We start from the raw sequence: 15,066 nt of genomic DNA, 5'->3' as shown, positions 1-15,066 counted from the left end.
TACTATACTTCCCGGCGGACAGCCCGGACGGCGTGAAGCTGAACGTGGAGGAGAAGAAGCGGCCCGCGACCCGCCGCGCCGCCGCCCCTCCTCCTCGCACCGCGCCTTCCCCGCGCCGCCCCGCCAGCCCTACCGCCGCTAACGGTATACATACTATACTTCCCGGCGGACAGCCCGGACGGCGTGAAGCTGAACGTGGAGGAGAAGAAGCGGCCCGCGACCCGCCGCGCCGCCGCCCCTCCTCCTCGCACCGCGCCTTCCCCGCGCCGCCCCGCCAGCCCTACCGCCGCTAACGGTATACATACTATACTTCCCGGCGGACAGCCCGGACGGCGTGAAGCTGAACGTGGAGGAGAAGAAGCGGCCCGCGACCCGCCGCGCCGCCGCCCCTCCTCCTCGCACCGCGCCTTCCCCGCGCCGCCCCGCCAGCCCTACCGCCGCTAACGGTATACATACTATACTTCCCGGCGGACAGCCCGGACGGCGTGAAGCTGAACGTGGAGGAGAAGAAGCGGCCCGCGACCCGCCGCGCCGCCGCCCCTCCTCCTCGCACCGCGCCTTCCCCGCGCCGCCCCGCCAGCCCTACCGCCGCTAACGGTATACATACTATACTTCCCGGCGGACAGCCCGGACGGCGTGAAGCTGAACGTGGAGGAGAAGAAGCGGCCCGCGACCCGCCGCGCCGCCGCCCCTCCTCCTCGCACCGCGCCTTCCCCGCGCCGCCCCGCCAGCCCTACCGCCGCTAACGGTATACATACTATACTTCCCGGCGGACAGCCCGGACGGCGTGAAGCTGAACGTGGAGGAGAAGAAGCGGCCCGCGACCCGCCGCGCCGCCGCCCCTCCTCCTCGCACCGCGCCTTCCCCGCGCCGCCCCGCCAGCCCTACCGCCGCTAACGGTATACATACTATACTTCCCGGCGGACAGCCCGGACGGCGTGAAGCTGAACGTGGAGGAGAAGAAGCGGCCCGCGACCCGCCGCGCCGCCGCCCCTCCTCCTCGCACCGCGCCTTCCCCGCGCCGCCCCGCCAGCCCTACCGCCGCTAACGGTATACATACTATACTTCCCGGCGGACAGCCCGGACGGCGTGAAGCTGAACGTGGAGGAGAAGAAGCGGCCCGCGACCCGCCGCGCCGCCGCCCCTCCTCCTCGCACCGCGCCTTCCCCGCGCCGCCCCGCCAGCCCTACCGCCGCTAACGGTATACATACTATACTTCCCGGCGGACAGCCCGGACGGCGTGAAGCTGAACGTGGAGGAGAAGAAGCGGCCCGCGACCCGCCGCGCCGCCGCCCCTCCTCCTCGCACCGCGCCTTCCCCGCGCCGCCCCGCCAGCCCTACCGCCGCTAACGGTATACATACTATACTTCCCGGCGGACAGCCCGGACGGCGTGAAGCTGAACGTGGAGGAGAAGAAGCGGCCCGCGACCCGCCGCGCCGCCGCCCCTCCTCCTCGCACCGCGCCTTCCCCGCGCCGCCCCGCCAGCCCTACCGCCGCTAACGGTATACATACTATACTTCCCGGCGGACAGCCCGGACGGCGTGAAGCTGAACGTGGAGGAGAAGAAGCGGCCCGCGACCCGCCGCGCCGCCGCCCCTCCTCCTCGCACCGCGCCTTCCCCGCGCCGCCCCGCCAGCCCTACCGCCGCTAACGGTATACATACTATACTTCCCGGCGGACAGCCCGGACGGCGTGAAGCTGAACGTGGAGGAGAAGAAGCGGCCCGCGACCCGCCGCGCCGCCGCCCCTCCTCCTCGCACCGCGCCTTCCCCGCGCCGCCCCGCCAGCCCTACCGCCGCTAACGGTATACATACTATACTTCCCGGCGGACAGCCCGGACGGCGTGAAGCTGAACGTGGAGGAGAAGAAGCGGCCCGCGACCCGCCGCGCCGCCGCCCCTCCTCCTCGCACCGCGCCTTCCCCGCGCCGCCCCGCCAGCCCTACCGCCGCTAACGGTATACATACTATACTTCCCGGCGGACAGCCCGGACGGCGTGAAGCTGAACGTGGAGGAGAAGAAGCGGCCCGCGACCCGCCGCGCCGCCGCCCCTCCTCCTCGCACCGCGCCTTCCCCGCGCCGCCCCGCCAGCCCTACCGCCGCTAACGGTATACATACTATACTTCCCGGCGGACAGCCCGGACGGCGTGAAGCTGAACGTGGAGGAGAAGAAGCGGCCCGCGACCCGCCGCGCCGCCGCCCCTCCTCCTCGCACCGCGCCTTCCCCGCGCCGCCCCGCCAGCCCTACCGCCGCTAACGGTATACATACTATACTTCCCGGCGGACAGCCCGGACGGCGTGAAGCTGAACGTGGAGGAGAAGAAGCGGCCCGCGACCCGCCGCGCCGCCGCCCCTCCTCCTCGCACCGCGCCTTCCCCGCGCCGCCCCGCCAGCCCTACCGCCGCTAACGGTATACATACTATACTTCCCGGCGGACAGCCCGGACGGCGTGAAGCTGAACGTGGAGGAGAAGAAGCGGCCCGCGACCCGCCGCGCCGCCGCCCCTCCTCCTCGCACCGCGCCTTCCCCGCGCCGCCCCGCCAGCCCTACCGCCGCTAACGGTATACATACTATACTTCCCGGCGGACAGCCCGGACGGCGTGAAGCTGAACGTGGAGGAGAAGAAGCGGCCCGCGACCCGCCGCGCCGCCGCCCCTCCTCCTCGCACCGCGCCTTCCCCGCGCCGCCCCGCCAGCCCTACCGCCGCTAACGGTATACATACTATACTTCCCGGCGGACAGCCCGGACGGCGTGAAGCTGAACGTGGAGGAGAAGAAGCGGCCCGCGACCCGCCGCGCCGCCGCCCCTCCTCCTCGCACCGCGCCTTCCCCGCGCCGCCCCGCCAGCCCTACCGCCGCTAACGGTATACATACTATACTTCCCGGCGGACAGCCCGGACGGCGTGAAGCTGAACGTGGAGGAGAAGAAGCGGCCCGCGACCCGCCGCGCCGCCGCCCCTCCTCCTCGCACCGCGCCTTCCCCGCGCCGCCCCGCCAGCCCTACCGCCGCTAACGGTATACATACTATACTTCCCGGCGGACAGCCCGGACGGCGTGAAGCTGAACGTGGAGGAGAAGAAGCGGCCCGCGACCCGCCGCGCCGCCGCCCCTCCTCCTCGCACCGCGCCTTCCCCGCGCCGCCCCGCCAGCCCTACCGCCGCTAACGGTATACATACTATACTTCCCGGCGGACAGCCCGGACGGCGTGAAGCTGAACGTGGAGGAGAAGAAGCGGCCCGCGACCCGCCGCGCCGCCGCCCCTCCTCCTCGCACCGCGCCTTCCCCGCGCCGCCCCGCCAGCCCTACCGCCGCTAACGGTATACATACTATACTTCCCGGCGGACAGCCCGGACGGCGTGAAGCTGAACGTGGAGGAGAAGAAGCGGCCCGCGACCCGCCGCGCCGCCGCCCCTCCTCCTCGCACCGCGCCTTCCCCGCGCCGCCCCGCCAGCCCTACCGCCGCTAACGGTATACATACTATACTTCCCGGCGGACAGCCCGGACGGCGTGAAGCTGAACGTGGAGGAGAAGAAGCGGCCCGCGACCCGCCGCGCCGCCGCCCCTCCTCCTCGCACCGCGCCTTCCCCGCGCCGCCCCGCCAGCCCTACCGCCGCTAACGGTATACATACTATACTTCCCGGCGGACAGCCCGGACGGCGTGAAGCTGAACGTGGAGGAGAAGAAGCGGCCCGCGACCCGCCGCGCCGCCGCCCCTCCTCCTCGCACCGCGCCTTCCCCGCGCCGCCCCGCCAGCCCTACCGCCGCTAACGGTATACATACTATACTTCCCGGCGGACAGCCCGGACGGCGTGAAGCTGAACGTGGAGGAGAAGAAGCGGCCCGCGACCCGCCGCGCCGCCGCCCCTCCTCCTCGCACCGCGCCTTCCCCGCGCCGCCCCGCCAGCCCTACCGCCGCTAACGGTATACATACTATACTTCCCGGCGGACAGCCCGGACGGCGTGAAGCTGAACGTGGAGGAGAAGAAGCGGCCCGCGACCCGCCGCGCCGCCGCCCCTCCTCCTCGCACCGCGCCTTCCCCGCGCCGCCCCGCCAGCCCTACCGCCGCTAACGGTATACATACTATACTTCCCGGCGGACAGCCCGGACGGCGTGAAGCTGAACGTGGAGGAGAAGAAGCGGCCCGCGACCCGCCGCGCCGCCGCCCCTCCTCCTCGCACCGCGCCTTCCCCGCGCCGCCCCGCCAGCCCTACCGCCGCTAACGGTATACATACTATACTTCCCGGCGGACAGCCCGGACGGCGTGAAGCTGAACGTGGAGGAGAAGAAGCGGCCCGCGACCCGCCGCGCCGCCGCCCCTCCTCCTCGCACCGCGCCTTCCCCGCGCCGCCCCGCCAGCCCTACCGCCGCTAACGGTATACATACTATACTTCCCGGCGGACAGCCCGGACGGCGTGAAGCTGAACGTGGAGGAGAAGAAGCGGCCCGCGACCCGCCGCGCCGCCGCCCCTCCTCCTCGCACCGCGCCTTCCCCGCGCCGCCCCGCCAGCCCTACCGCCGCTAACGGTATACATACTATACTTCCCGGCGGACAGCCCGGACGGCGTGAAGCTGAACGTGGAGGAGAAGAAGCGGCCCGCGACCCGCCGCGCCGCCGCCCCTCCTCCTCGCACCGCGCCTTCCCCGCGCCGCCCCGCCAGCCCTACCGCCGCTAACGGTATACATACTATACTTCCCGGCGGACAGCCCGGACGGCGTGAAGCTGAACGTGGAGGAGAAGAAGCGGCCCGCGACCCGCCGCGCCGCCGCCCCTCCTCCTCGCACCGCGCCTTCCCCGCGCCGCCCCGCCAGCCCTACCGCCGCTAACGGTATACATACTATACTTCCCGGCGGACAGCCCGGACGGCGTGAAGCTGAACGTGGAGGAGAAGAAGCGGCCCGCGACCCGCCGCGCCGCCGCCCCTCCTCCTCGCACCGCGCCTTCCCCGCGCCGCCCCGCCAGCCCTACCGCCGCTAACGGTATACATACTATACTTCCCGGCGGACAGCCCGGACGGCGTGAAGCTGAACGTGGAGGAGAAGAAGCGGCCCGCGACCCGCCGCGCCGCCGCCCCTCCTCCTCGCACCGCGCCTTCCCCGCGCCGCCCCGCCAGCCCTACCGCCGCTAACGGTATACATACTATACTTCCCGGCGGACAGCCCGGACGGCGTGAAGCTGAACGTGGAGGAGAAGAAGCGGCCCGCGACCCGCCGCGCCGCCGCCCCTCCTCGCACCGCGCCTTCCCCGCGCCGCCCCGCCAGCCCTACCGCCGCTAACGGTATACATACTATACTTTCCGGCGGACAGCCCGGACGGCGTGAAGCTGAACGTGGAGGAGAAGAAGCGGCCCGCGACCCGCCGCGCCGCCGCCCCTCCTCCTCGCACCGCGCCTTCCCCGCGCCGCCCCGCCAGCTCTACCGCCGCTAACGGTATACATACTATACTTCCCGGCGGACAGCCCGGACGGCGTGAAGCTGAACGTGGAGGAGAAGAAGCGGCCCGCGACCCGCCGCGCCGCCGCCCCTCCTCCTCGCACCGCGCCTTCCCCGCGCCGCCCCGCCAGCCCTACCGCCGCTAACGGTATACATACTATACTTCCCGGCGGACAGCCCGGACGGCGTGAAGCTGAACGTGGAGGAGAAGAAGGCGCGCGGCGCCGCCCCTCCTCCTCGCACCGCGCCTTCCCCGCGCCGCCCCGCCAGCCCTACCGCCGCTAACGGTATACATACTATACTTCCCGGCGGACAGCCCGGACGGCGTGAAGCTGAACGTGGAGGAGAAGAAGCGGCCCGCGACCCGCCGCGCCGCCGCCCCTCCTCCTCGCACCGCGCCTTCCCCGCGCCGCCCCGCCAGCCCTACCGCCGCTAACGGTATACATACTATACTTCCCGGCGGACAGCCCGGACGGCGTGAAGCTGAACGTGGAGGAGAAGAAGCGGCCCGCGACCCGCCGCGCCGCCGCCCCTCCTCCTCGCACCGCGCCTTCCCCGCGCCGCTCCGCCAGCCCTACCGCCGCTAACGGTATACATACTATACTTCCCGGCGGACAGCCCGGACGGCGTGAAGCTGAACGTGGAGGAGAAGAAGCGGCCCGCGACCCGCCGCGCCGCCGCCCCTCCTCCTCGCACCGCGCCTTCCCCGCGCCGCCCCGCCAGCCCTACCGCCGCTAACGGTAGGGACACACATCTCTCGTCCTCGGCATAACCACCACACTCAAGACTCGACTCCGGCTCCGACGTGTGAAAACAAGTATTGTGTGTACGGCGGCCGTATCCTGTAACTCTCGACTAAAGATCGGTTTTCCTAGGATAGCGGTGCCGTCATATAGCGGCCGTCTCCATACTAAATAATACGACTCACGACGATGATGACGACGACGATGGATGTCGTAGTATTTGTATGGAGACGGCCGCTATATGACGGCACCGCTATCCTAGGAAACGAGAGCATAAGGTTTGACACGGTTGCGCGACGCTAGCGAGACATCTCGCAAGTTATTTGTACGGAACGTGGTCTTACATGGCCCGCCTGCATCTAGCATCAAGCACCCACTTAATTCCTGACAACTTGCTAAACGACGCATGCACACAGTGTCACGCATGCGACGTCAGCCGTGAGGATAACCACGCTCCGCATGTGTGATGTCGCTAACATGAGCCCGTTTGTGGCAGTGTCCGGCAGCGGTAGTCACGTCGCGGGGACCTCCCGCTTGTGTCGCGCAGTCCTTACTCTGATTACCTGTAATAAAAGGCATACATATGCCGCTAACATTTGAATACGTTTGCATTTCTTCAACTTGAGTACAGTCGCCATCAGATATATCGGAGCGGCCAAAGTGTTCACAATATCTGAACACGCACTCTAATGCCTTGACAATAGAGGCGTGTTCAGATATTTGTGAACACCTTGGCTGCTCCGATATATCTGATGGCGACTGTACATACACTTTGAATTTTCATACTTCCTTACCTATCTAAGCTAATTATTACTTTTACAGACGCACCTCGGCGCTCCTTCCTCCATGCGACCGCGGCGGGACCCTACGAGGCCCCACACACCTGTCACCCGCTAACCGTATCACTTCACACTTAACTCGGACGGTCCGTGACAACTATGCTTCAAGACTAGGCTGACTTTGATTAACCATAGAGTTATTAGTTGTTGCGTAAACTCTAAGAACAATTCGTGTCTCCAAGTTTGACAGCCGAAATAGATGGCGCTGCAATGTTTTGCTGTTATTAAAATGTCAAACTTTTGACAAACATAATGCGCTCAATGTGCGAATCCTTAGCACCATCTTGGTGGGAGTACATCGTTTATTCTAGCTAATATAATTATTTTGTTGAGATTTTCTACCTCTAATTGACTGGCAAGGGTCCTAAAGGCGGCCATTTCTCTAATATAATAATAGCACCATCTACATCTGCTGTCCAATTCGAAGTACGAATTAATCTTAGACAGGTCTTCAATCAAAGGATCTTTGATTACATTAACTAATGGGAGCACCATTAGTTAATATAACCAAATAACGTTATATTATAACATTGTGTGACAGGGACAACATAATAAAACACTATCAGTAGTCAGTACTATCATGTCGTACAGCCTGTCACACGATGTTAGGTATATAATAGCCAGTGAGGCAGCACTATAAGTAAATTTTAAATAAGGTTGTAAAACCACTGACAAATATCTAACGAGCCGTCTAAGTTAAATCGGAAGGCATTAAACTACCCAAACTGTATAGACAGTACTCAATTGTTCTCAAACATTTGACCATACTTCAAATTTAATTTGAGTACGGTATGACACTATGCAGTTTTCGGGCGAAAGTAGACGTTATGGACGTTATGTCAGTTGCGTACGGTTCATATTTGAGAGCCTCTATGTACTTAGTGATTAGTTAATTCGCTGTAAATTCAAGTCTAATTAATATTACCATGTATATTCCCACTTTAAACTCTTATTAGCAATAATAGTTATAAGTTATGTGTGAAGAAAATATCTACCTTATAAAATACAATGATTTTCGAGATATAATTTCCCCCTCTAAATATAAAGTGGAAATACATATGGTGATTTAAAATGAACTTATACCATAGCCTTATGACAAAACTGCCCTTGTAATATGTGGGTCGCTAAAATCTTACGCATCTGTAAAAACGATAGATATAAAGACTTAACGCAAAATAAAGGAGCACAAAGCTTCTATAGGTGTTATTAACTCAGACGGTTAGTGAGTTGATATGGTTTAATAAGTGTTTAAAGTTGCGAGTTTTATTTTTATTATGATCAGTCATTAAAAATTAATACTTATACTAAGTTTTCTTCCAAATTAGGCCATAAAAAACGAACGCGCTATAAACCACCAACCATCTGAGTTAAGTGCTGTAGCATTATTTGTATGCGCATTTATGTCAGTATAATATTAAACCAGTGAACGCCATAACCATTAATGCCCACTTGCACCATTCTATTAACCCGGGGTTAACCGGTTAAACCTGGTTACCAACAATTTGACACTGGGTTGACGGTTAAACCGCTTAACCCCGGGTTAGTGGGATGATGCAAGTGGGCCTAAGGCGTCGTAAAAAAGTGCCAGTGGCAGGTACCAAGAACGCTTATTAGTGCTGTGGCGTACGTTGTCAAAGTAACCTTCAACGTTTCCAGTACGGTTTATATTTGCTAGCTTACGCCAGAGATGATGTTGGCGTGTGCATGACGTTCTTGGGTTAGTCAGATGGCGTTCGACAGGATAAAAAGTCTGTAAACGCAATTCAATTTCTCTCACAGTCAAATTCAATTGCACATTTTAGTTTATAGTATTAGAAGTGACAGTGGGTGTAAGGTGACCGGGTGACCGGCCCGCGCGGGCAACATTAACACGCTTCGCATATCGCTTCTCTTATTATTTTCTTTAAGTAGTTAGATAGTAAATTAATAATAATTTCGGTCGGGCTCGCCCGCGTTAACTTTAATCACCGGATTTGTCGTAAAATGCATATTTATGCTCGATTTGATAGAGGCGCTTGCTCGGCTCGGCCCCTAAGGTCTCTCGAACTACATTTCGAACGAAGTTCACTGCGGGACAGTTCTTCAAGGATACCCACTACGCAGCTACATAGTTAATCTAGCTTGTGTGTGCTTAATTGACGAAACCCCACCTCATTTATATATTGCATATTAGTCAAAAACCGTAAATGTATGATGAAAAAAGTCAAATAACGGCATAGATTCTAAAGATAGAGTAAACAAGGCTTACAGGCGCCTTGCGTGCATTACATACTATAATGTGCGCATGCCGTATTGGACTGGTCTGGGCATATTAGGTTAACGTAGGCCAATCTAAGGGACGCAGTTATGCGAGAGAACAAGCGATATTGCTCTCATTCCACCGTATAGCTGCGTCCTTTAGATTGGCCTACATTAGCTCAATATGTATTACTCGTCATTACAAAGTTAAATACACTTTCGAATATTCTACGTGAATTTCAAGCTGTATGAATAAAAGTAGTATCGTCGGCATAGGGGCACGTCCGGGCCAGTGCAGCGTGTATGTCACGGAGAATGTCTGTATTCCTTGTGCATCTACTCGGCCGAATCTAGAGCGGAGCGAGAGCTTCAAATGTGCTAGACTGCCTAGATCCGGTCCTGTGACGCTTTTACCAATGTTCCACTTCCATAAACGTGCTAAATTAAAATGATTCTTAAATTTTGTGGTGTTTTTAATTTAGCACGGTCATAAAGTCGCGCTTAATCGTTACTATGGGGTTAAAAATGCTCAACGCAGACGGCGCTACGGTGTAACTGTTCCAATAAAATTTCGTGAAGCCGAACGCTACACATTCTTTTGCTTTAAAAAATACAACTCAGCCATGCAGCAAACGATGTCACGTTTAATGCTATCAATCCGCGAGATGCCGTATATCATTTTTTTTCATCTTTAGCAAAAATGGAAATCTAATCTAATTTAGATTTTTGGAATTCACTGTAGGTCTCCATAGCGGGACAGAAAAACCATTGACTACAAATATCAATCTATCACTGGAAGTTCTATAAAGCGCCCTCTATGGTGAGTAATTGTTGAACCACAACAGTTTTTAACCCCATTGCCACGGATCCTTCGGCGGTAGTTGCATAATTCCCATAATTAATGTTCAGTAATCGGGAAAAGTAGCCTTTACTAACTCGTTCGCGTTGTCTATAATATTGGGACTTATAAATATCGTCTATCCTAATGTAAATAGTTCTCCTAATTTCGTTACTTAAAGTTTCTAAATATGTATAACTTATTTTAACCCTTACATGCATGAAGTATCAATACTCATGCCAAAACAACCAAAGTGACAACCAAATTCACTTTAAATAATTAATATCGTATAATAACAGTCTTAATTTGAAGAGTATTTGTTTGGCACTTGTCTTATTTCAGTACAGATGTAATAACAGTAATGATGTAAAACAGGGCATAATTGTTTTCCATCGTATTATCTCGGAAACGTTCGTATATTTCGTGCTACTTCAGTCAACCTCAGTACTTGTACAGGGACTGACTGAAATAGCAAAACACGTTCGTCGAAAAACCGATGGAAAATAATTATAATGCACTACATCTGTATATTCTGTATCGTTATTGATACTTCATGCATCTAAAGGCTCCGTCACACAGTAGCGTTATGCGGGCGGCGCGTGAGCAAGGCGCGCCGCTTTTACATATAAAACGCTCACGCCCCGCCCGGAAAACGCGCCTGTGTGACGGAACCTTAAGAGTGAAATCGGCTGAAAATTGCATTAGGACAGACATATATGAAATAAGTAGATCACCCATAAGAAGTATATTGACTGATTGTTTCTACGATTCACAATTATTTTCTATGTGATATTCAAAGTAATGAAGTTATTTTTCGCGTCTATTCACTTACGGTATTATTAACTTAGTTGAATACAAGTTATATAACACGAACATTTTGTCTTCTAGATGTAGGTCTAGTTTATTATTGTATGATTTCTAACCGGTCCTACGTTCTGTGGCAAAACGCACATATATAAATTATATAGTCTCTTGTTTTAAGTATTTAAAAGAATGTAAACAATCAAAATTACATGACTCGAACATTTAGACAATGATCAAATACCATAGCCTCCAAAGTCCCAGCTATACAAATGCAAAACCCAAAATTTGCCAATGAAATTTGAACCTATAGTGGAGAGAATAGGATTAATTTTTATTTGTTGGAAAATGTAACGAAACAAAAGAAATGGAACTCTGTTCTAATTGAATATGGTTAAAATTTCATGGAACTGTAGAAGTACTATAGGACCTTGTAGGTAGGACCTTGGGCCTTAGGAGGATAGATAAATAAGGTTGTTGACTATGGTTTATCAGTGACCGAATGACCGAGTCAAATAGATTTTTGTTTACTTTTTTAATTACCTAAAAAAAGAGAATTCTAATTAGGAAACTATTATTTTAAAAAGTGAAAACTTATACCTGTGCAATTCAACTCTGTTGATGTATTTGTAGGGCCATTTTGTTTATATACTGTATATTGACGTGGTTCAACTGATGTTATGGTCGAAATAATACGAGAACGGGTTTTCAAAGTAACTTTCGACCGTAAGTCTATTTAGACAAGTTTCAAAATGCACTGACTGTGGAAATATTAAAGATTTCGACCATAGACAGAAAATAATTATGAGGATATTCCATAGATATAAAGATCTTGATGTGACAATCATAAATCTATGGATGCTTTCGTTTATTCGTGTAATTTTACGAAAGCAAGTACAGTTAGTAGCACATATCTATAAAAAAAAGTTAGTGTACAGTCGAGTACAACATCTTTACAAGCCTACGTTCCAAAAATATAAATTTACACAACCCTTTATTCTTGTCAGTGTCTCAGAGGCGTGTAAATATATTTTAAAGATGTTAGTGAGTTCGACTGTAACAACACACTTAACTAACCAGATTGTATTTTATTCCCTTTCAATAAGGTTTAAAATGGCCAGTTAATTGTGTTGCCAATATAAACGTATAGAAGTAACTGCTGTACTCGTCGCTATACCGGTTACCGCAGGGTACCGTGTACGTATGTATTTAGAATGAGCTCGCGTTTACGCGGCATATTACAGGGGTCTGCCGGCTGCGACAGAGACAACATATTTCAGCGGTCTCTTTCATGCGACAGGGAACTGTGATACTTAATCATGATACAGCGGGTCTATATTTAAATCACGTTGGTAAAGGCCTTCGGACTTCGATGCAGAATGTAAAATTGGCACCATAAGTAACTGAGTACAGTAGAGTTCATAATATGTATACAAGATTACGTACTCGACTGTAACTCAACGAGTTGTTCAAAATTACCTACACACGCTCTAAATCTTTTAGCAATAAATTTGTGTTCAGATAATTTTGGCATCACCCGCTTGACATCGTCCGCTTGGCTAATTCCGATTTTATTACGCAGTGATTTGCACCGTTGAGACAGAAAAATATAAACGAAATAATTATTGGTCTCTTTTGACAAAGTTAATAGAAACTTTAGATATGCTTGTAAGTTATTTTTAATGTTTTTTTTACTAAACAAATTGTGTATGTATTTCGCCCGCAGGCCCCTGGCTCTGATCATGAACTTATGTGTTACTGTTTTGTATATTTTTCATTTTGTACTGAATTGTGTAAATGTCAGATTGTGACATAGTTTCGGCTAGTGGTGGGGCCCGACATAACCCTTCTGATGCCCACGACCGATATAAATATTACATGTATGCAATAAGTAGGTAAGGGTTAGTATTAGATGGACAGAAAAGCAACTGGATATAATAGCGAATCTTAAAGATATAAGGGAACTTAGATTGTATGACAAGTTGCCTTTAAGTGTTTGTTAAAAAGTCGGTAATGCACATGTGACATGTTACACCCTAAAAGCCCTAAGGGCTTGTTATAGTTGACTCGTACATAAATAAAAATGACCAGTTGTATTTCTGGCCACTTGGTACCTATTTTGTAAAACTGCAAATTATTACTTTACAATTCTAAGCTGGCAACACTACGGGTTACTAGGTCTACCTTTTTGCAAGACCCTTTCTGCCATCTGACAGCTAATAGAGACAAGTTAAAAGATACGTTTCTCTGTCTCTCAGCAGAAAGTTTTCGGCGAAAAGGTAGATGTAATAAGCATTTATTCGAGGTAAGCGCGTGACCTTATCAATAATTTAAGTGTTGCCAGTTTAGACTTGTAAAATTGTAACTTACATATTTATAAGCTTGTAATTTTCGCTGTTTATATCGGTCGCAGCGTTTAAGAGTCAGTATCAGAGAGTTTTTGCCTTCATTTCTTTGGACATATTTATGTGGAAGTGTTTTGACATTAAGATGATATTTTTAGTTGTCTGATTGAGGTCCCTGAATACTCCCAAACCACCAGAAATATCATTGAAGATAGATCCCACACTAGCATCATTTGAGCGTCGGCGTTTAGTCAGCGGTATGGGAAATGGTGTCGCTGCGCAGTTGCGCCAACGTTGCGTCGCGCAGCAACCACAGTTGACTATAGTTCGTTTTCTTTAGCATTAGAAACAACTTGAAAGAAGGTAAGCGATCTTGACATATCTTTTAATTGAAAAACGCTTTATAAAAATCAGTAACTATTACTTATGTTAGCAGAAGAATATAAATGATCGTATTAGATTCATAATTGTTACATATTTGCCGTAACTTATTTTTAAAACCTGTTTTTCAATTAAAAGACACATCCAGATTGTTTACCTTATTTCTAATGCTAAAAAAAAAAGAACTATAGACGCCGACGCTCTGGAGACGCTAGTGTGGAGTGTCTCTGAAATGTAGACACACTTGTACAATAATTAGGCGATTGTAACTCCGTGATACTGACCCTTTAAGGGTTAAGGCCCCGTCGTGTTCCAAGCGACAGATTCCAAATCGTTAGCGTACCATTCTGTTCTATGTATTCATAGTATATTATATCGATCGAATTTGTTTTGGATTGTTCTAAATATTGTACAATATATATTATAGAGTCCTGGACCCCGTCTCAACCGTCGCTGGCGAATATAATAAAAATTCATAAGTACATTAATGTATGTCTCATTTGGTAAATACCTTAAACCACATTATTTCCTATCCAATAGCCTTTACTTTGTTTCACATTTAAGCCGGTTCTACCTCCTATATTATTGGCACTGCTTTAAGTACAGTAAAGTGTAAAAATTTGGGTGCACTCATACTCAAAAATATGTCCCCCGGCTCTTATGTCAGCGAATTAGCAGCTATCGGACATATTTTTGAGTATTAGTTGTATGCACCCATATTTTTACACTTGACTGAACTGTACCGTAAAATTTGCAAAAACACTTGAACAAGTTTCATTTTATATTGGTGTCCACTTTACCGCCACGCCGCTATAATGTGTATTTTTTTTCTAGATGAAGTAAGGGATTGTGCACAAATCACGCGAGGTCCGATGGGGGGAGGGGGGTCACGAAAAAATCACGATAGATCACTTTGGGGGTGGGGGGTATAAAGGAAACCTCACGTGTATGTATAACATGGATCTTCACTCTGCACTTCAAAATAGTGAGTCTATTTAACGAAAATATAAAAATAAACACGATTTTCTATGTACAGTCGACGTCAAAGAGATCTTTACAACTAACGTTACAAAAAATTATTTACACGACTTTATTGTCATAGCATTTAGGTCGTGTAAACATTTTTTTGTTACTTTGGCTGTAAATTTCTCTTTGACGTCGACTGTACAAGACAATTTATCTTAAAATTAGGTCGAATGAAAAAATTTCAAAAAAATACACGTGAGGTTGTGTGGGGGGAGGGGGGTTGCCAAAAACCTCACCAAATATCACCAAGGGGGAGGAGGGGTCAAAAAGTAGCCGAAAACACCTCGCGTGATTTGTGCACAACCCCTAAGTGACAATTGTTGAGACATTAATTACAGATACAGATTCAGATTTCAAATACAGAATATTGGGGCGCTTGATATTAATTCCTGACCCAGAGAAAATAAGAAAAAATATATGTCGAGA

The 15,066-nt window shown here is 52.1% G+C and overlaps 1 protein-coding gene and 1 long non-coding RNA gene across 2 annotated transcripts; one reads left to right on the top strand and one right to left on the bottom strand.

The window, feature by feature from the left end:
* Nucleotides 1-2: 2 nt before the first annotated feature.
* On the bottom strand, nucleotides 3-6,026 carry LOC134672167 (uncharacterized PE-PGRS family protein PE_PGRS54-like). Its single transcript, XM_063530070.1, has 18 exons — nucleotides 5,883-6,026; nucleotides 5,286-5,562; nucleotides 4,836-4,970; nucleotides 4,534-4,668; nucleotides 4,232-4,366; nucleotides 3,930-4,064; nucleotides 3,628-3,762; nucleotides 3,326-3,460; nucleotides 3,024-3,158; nucleotides 2,722-2,856; nucleotides 2,420-2,554; nucleotides 2,118-2,252; nucleotides 1,816-1,950; nucleotides 1,514-1,648; nucleotides 1,212-1,346; nucleotides 910-1,044; nucleotides 597-742; nucleotides 3-431 (listed from the first exon to the last, which is right to left on the bottom strand). The coding sequence occupies exons 1-18, from the start codon at nucleotides 6,024-6,026 to the stop codon at nucleotides 3-5; spliced, it is 2,886 nt and encodes a 961-aa protein (XP_063386140.1).
* Nucleotides 6,027-6,088: 62 nt separating this feature from the next.
* On the top strand, nucleotides 6,089-14,102 carry LOC134674294 (uncharacterized). The gene is made up of 2 exons (XR_010099591.1): nucleotides 6,089-6,169; nucleotides 6,995-14,102. It is a non-coding gene; the product is annotated as an uncharacterized LOC134674294 (long non-coding RNA).
* Nucleotides 14,103-15,066: the final 964 nt, after the last annotated feature.

This window comes from Cydia fagiglandana, chromosome 2 (assembly GCF_963556715.1).
Source record: "Cydia fagiglandana chromosome 2, ilCydFagi1.1, whole genome shotgun sequence".
Lineage (NCBI taxonomy): Eukaryota > Metazoa > Arthropoda > Insecta > Lepidoptera > Tortricidae > Cydia > Cydia fagiglandana.
This window is presented reverse-complemented; position numbering and strand designations above follow the sequence as displayed.

Excerpts from the sequence above, each read along its gene's own strand:
- LOC134672167 (XM_063530070.1), bottom strand. The coding sequence starts at position 6,026 with ATGTATACCGTTAGCGGCGGTAGGGCTGGCGGAGCGGCGCGGGGAAGG. Across the intron at positions 1,045-1,211 it reads GCTGTCCGCCGGGAAGTATA|CGGCGGTAGGGCTGGCGGGG; the intron begins GTATGTATACCG and ends GTATACCGTTAG. Across the intron at positions 743-909 it reads GCTGTCCGCCGGGAAGTATA|CGGCGGTAGGGCTGGCGGGG; the intron begins GTATGTATACCG and ends GTATACCGTTAG.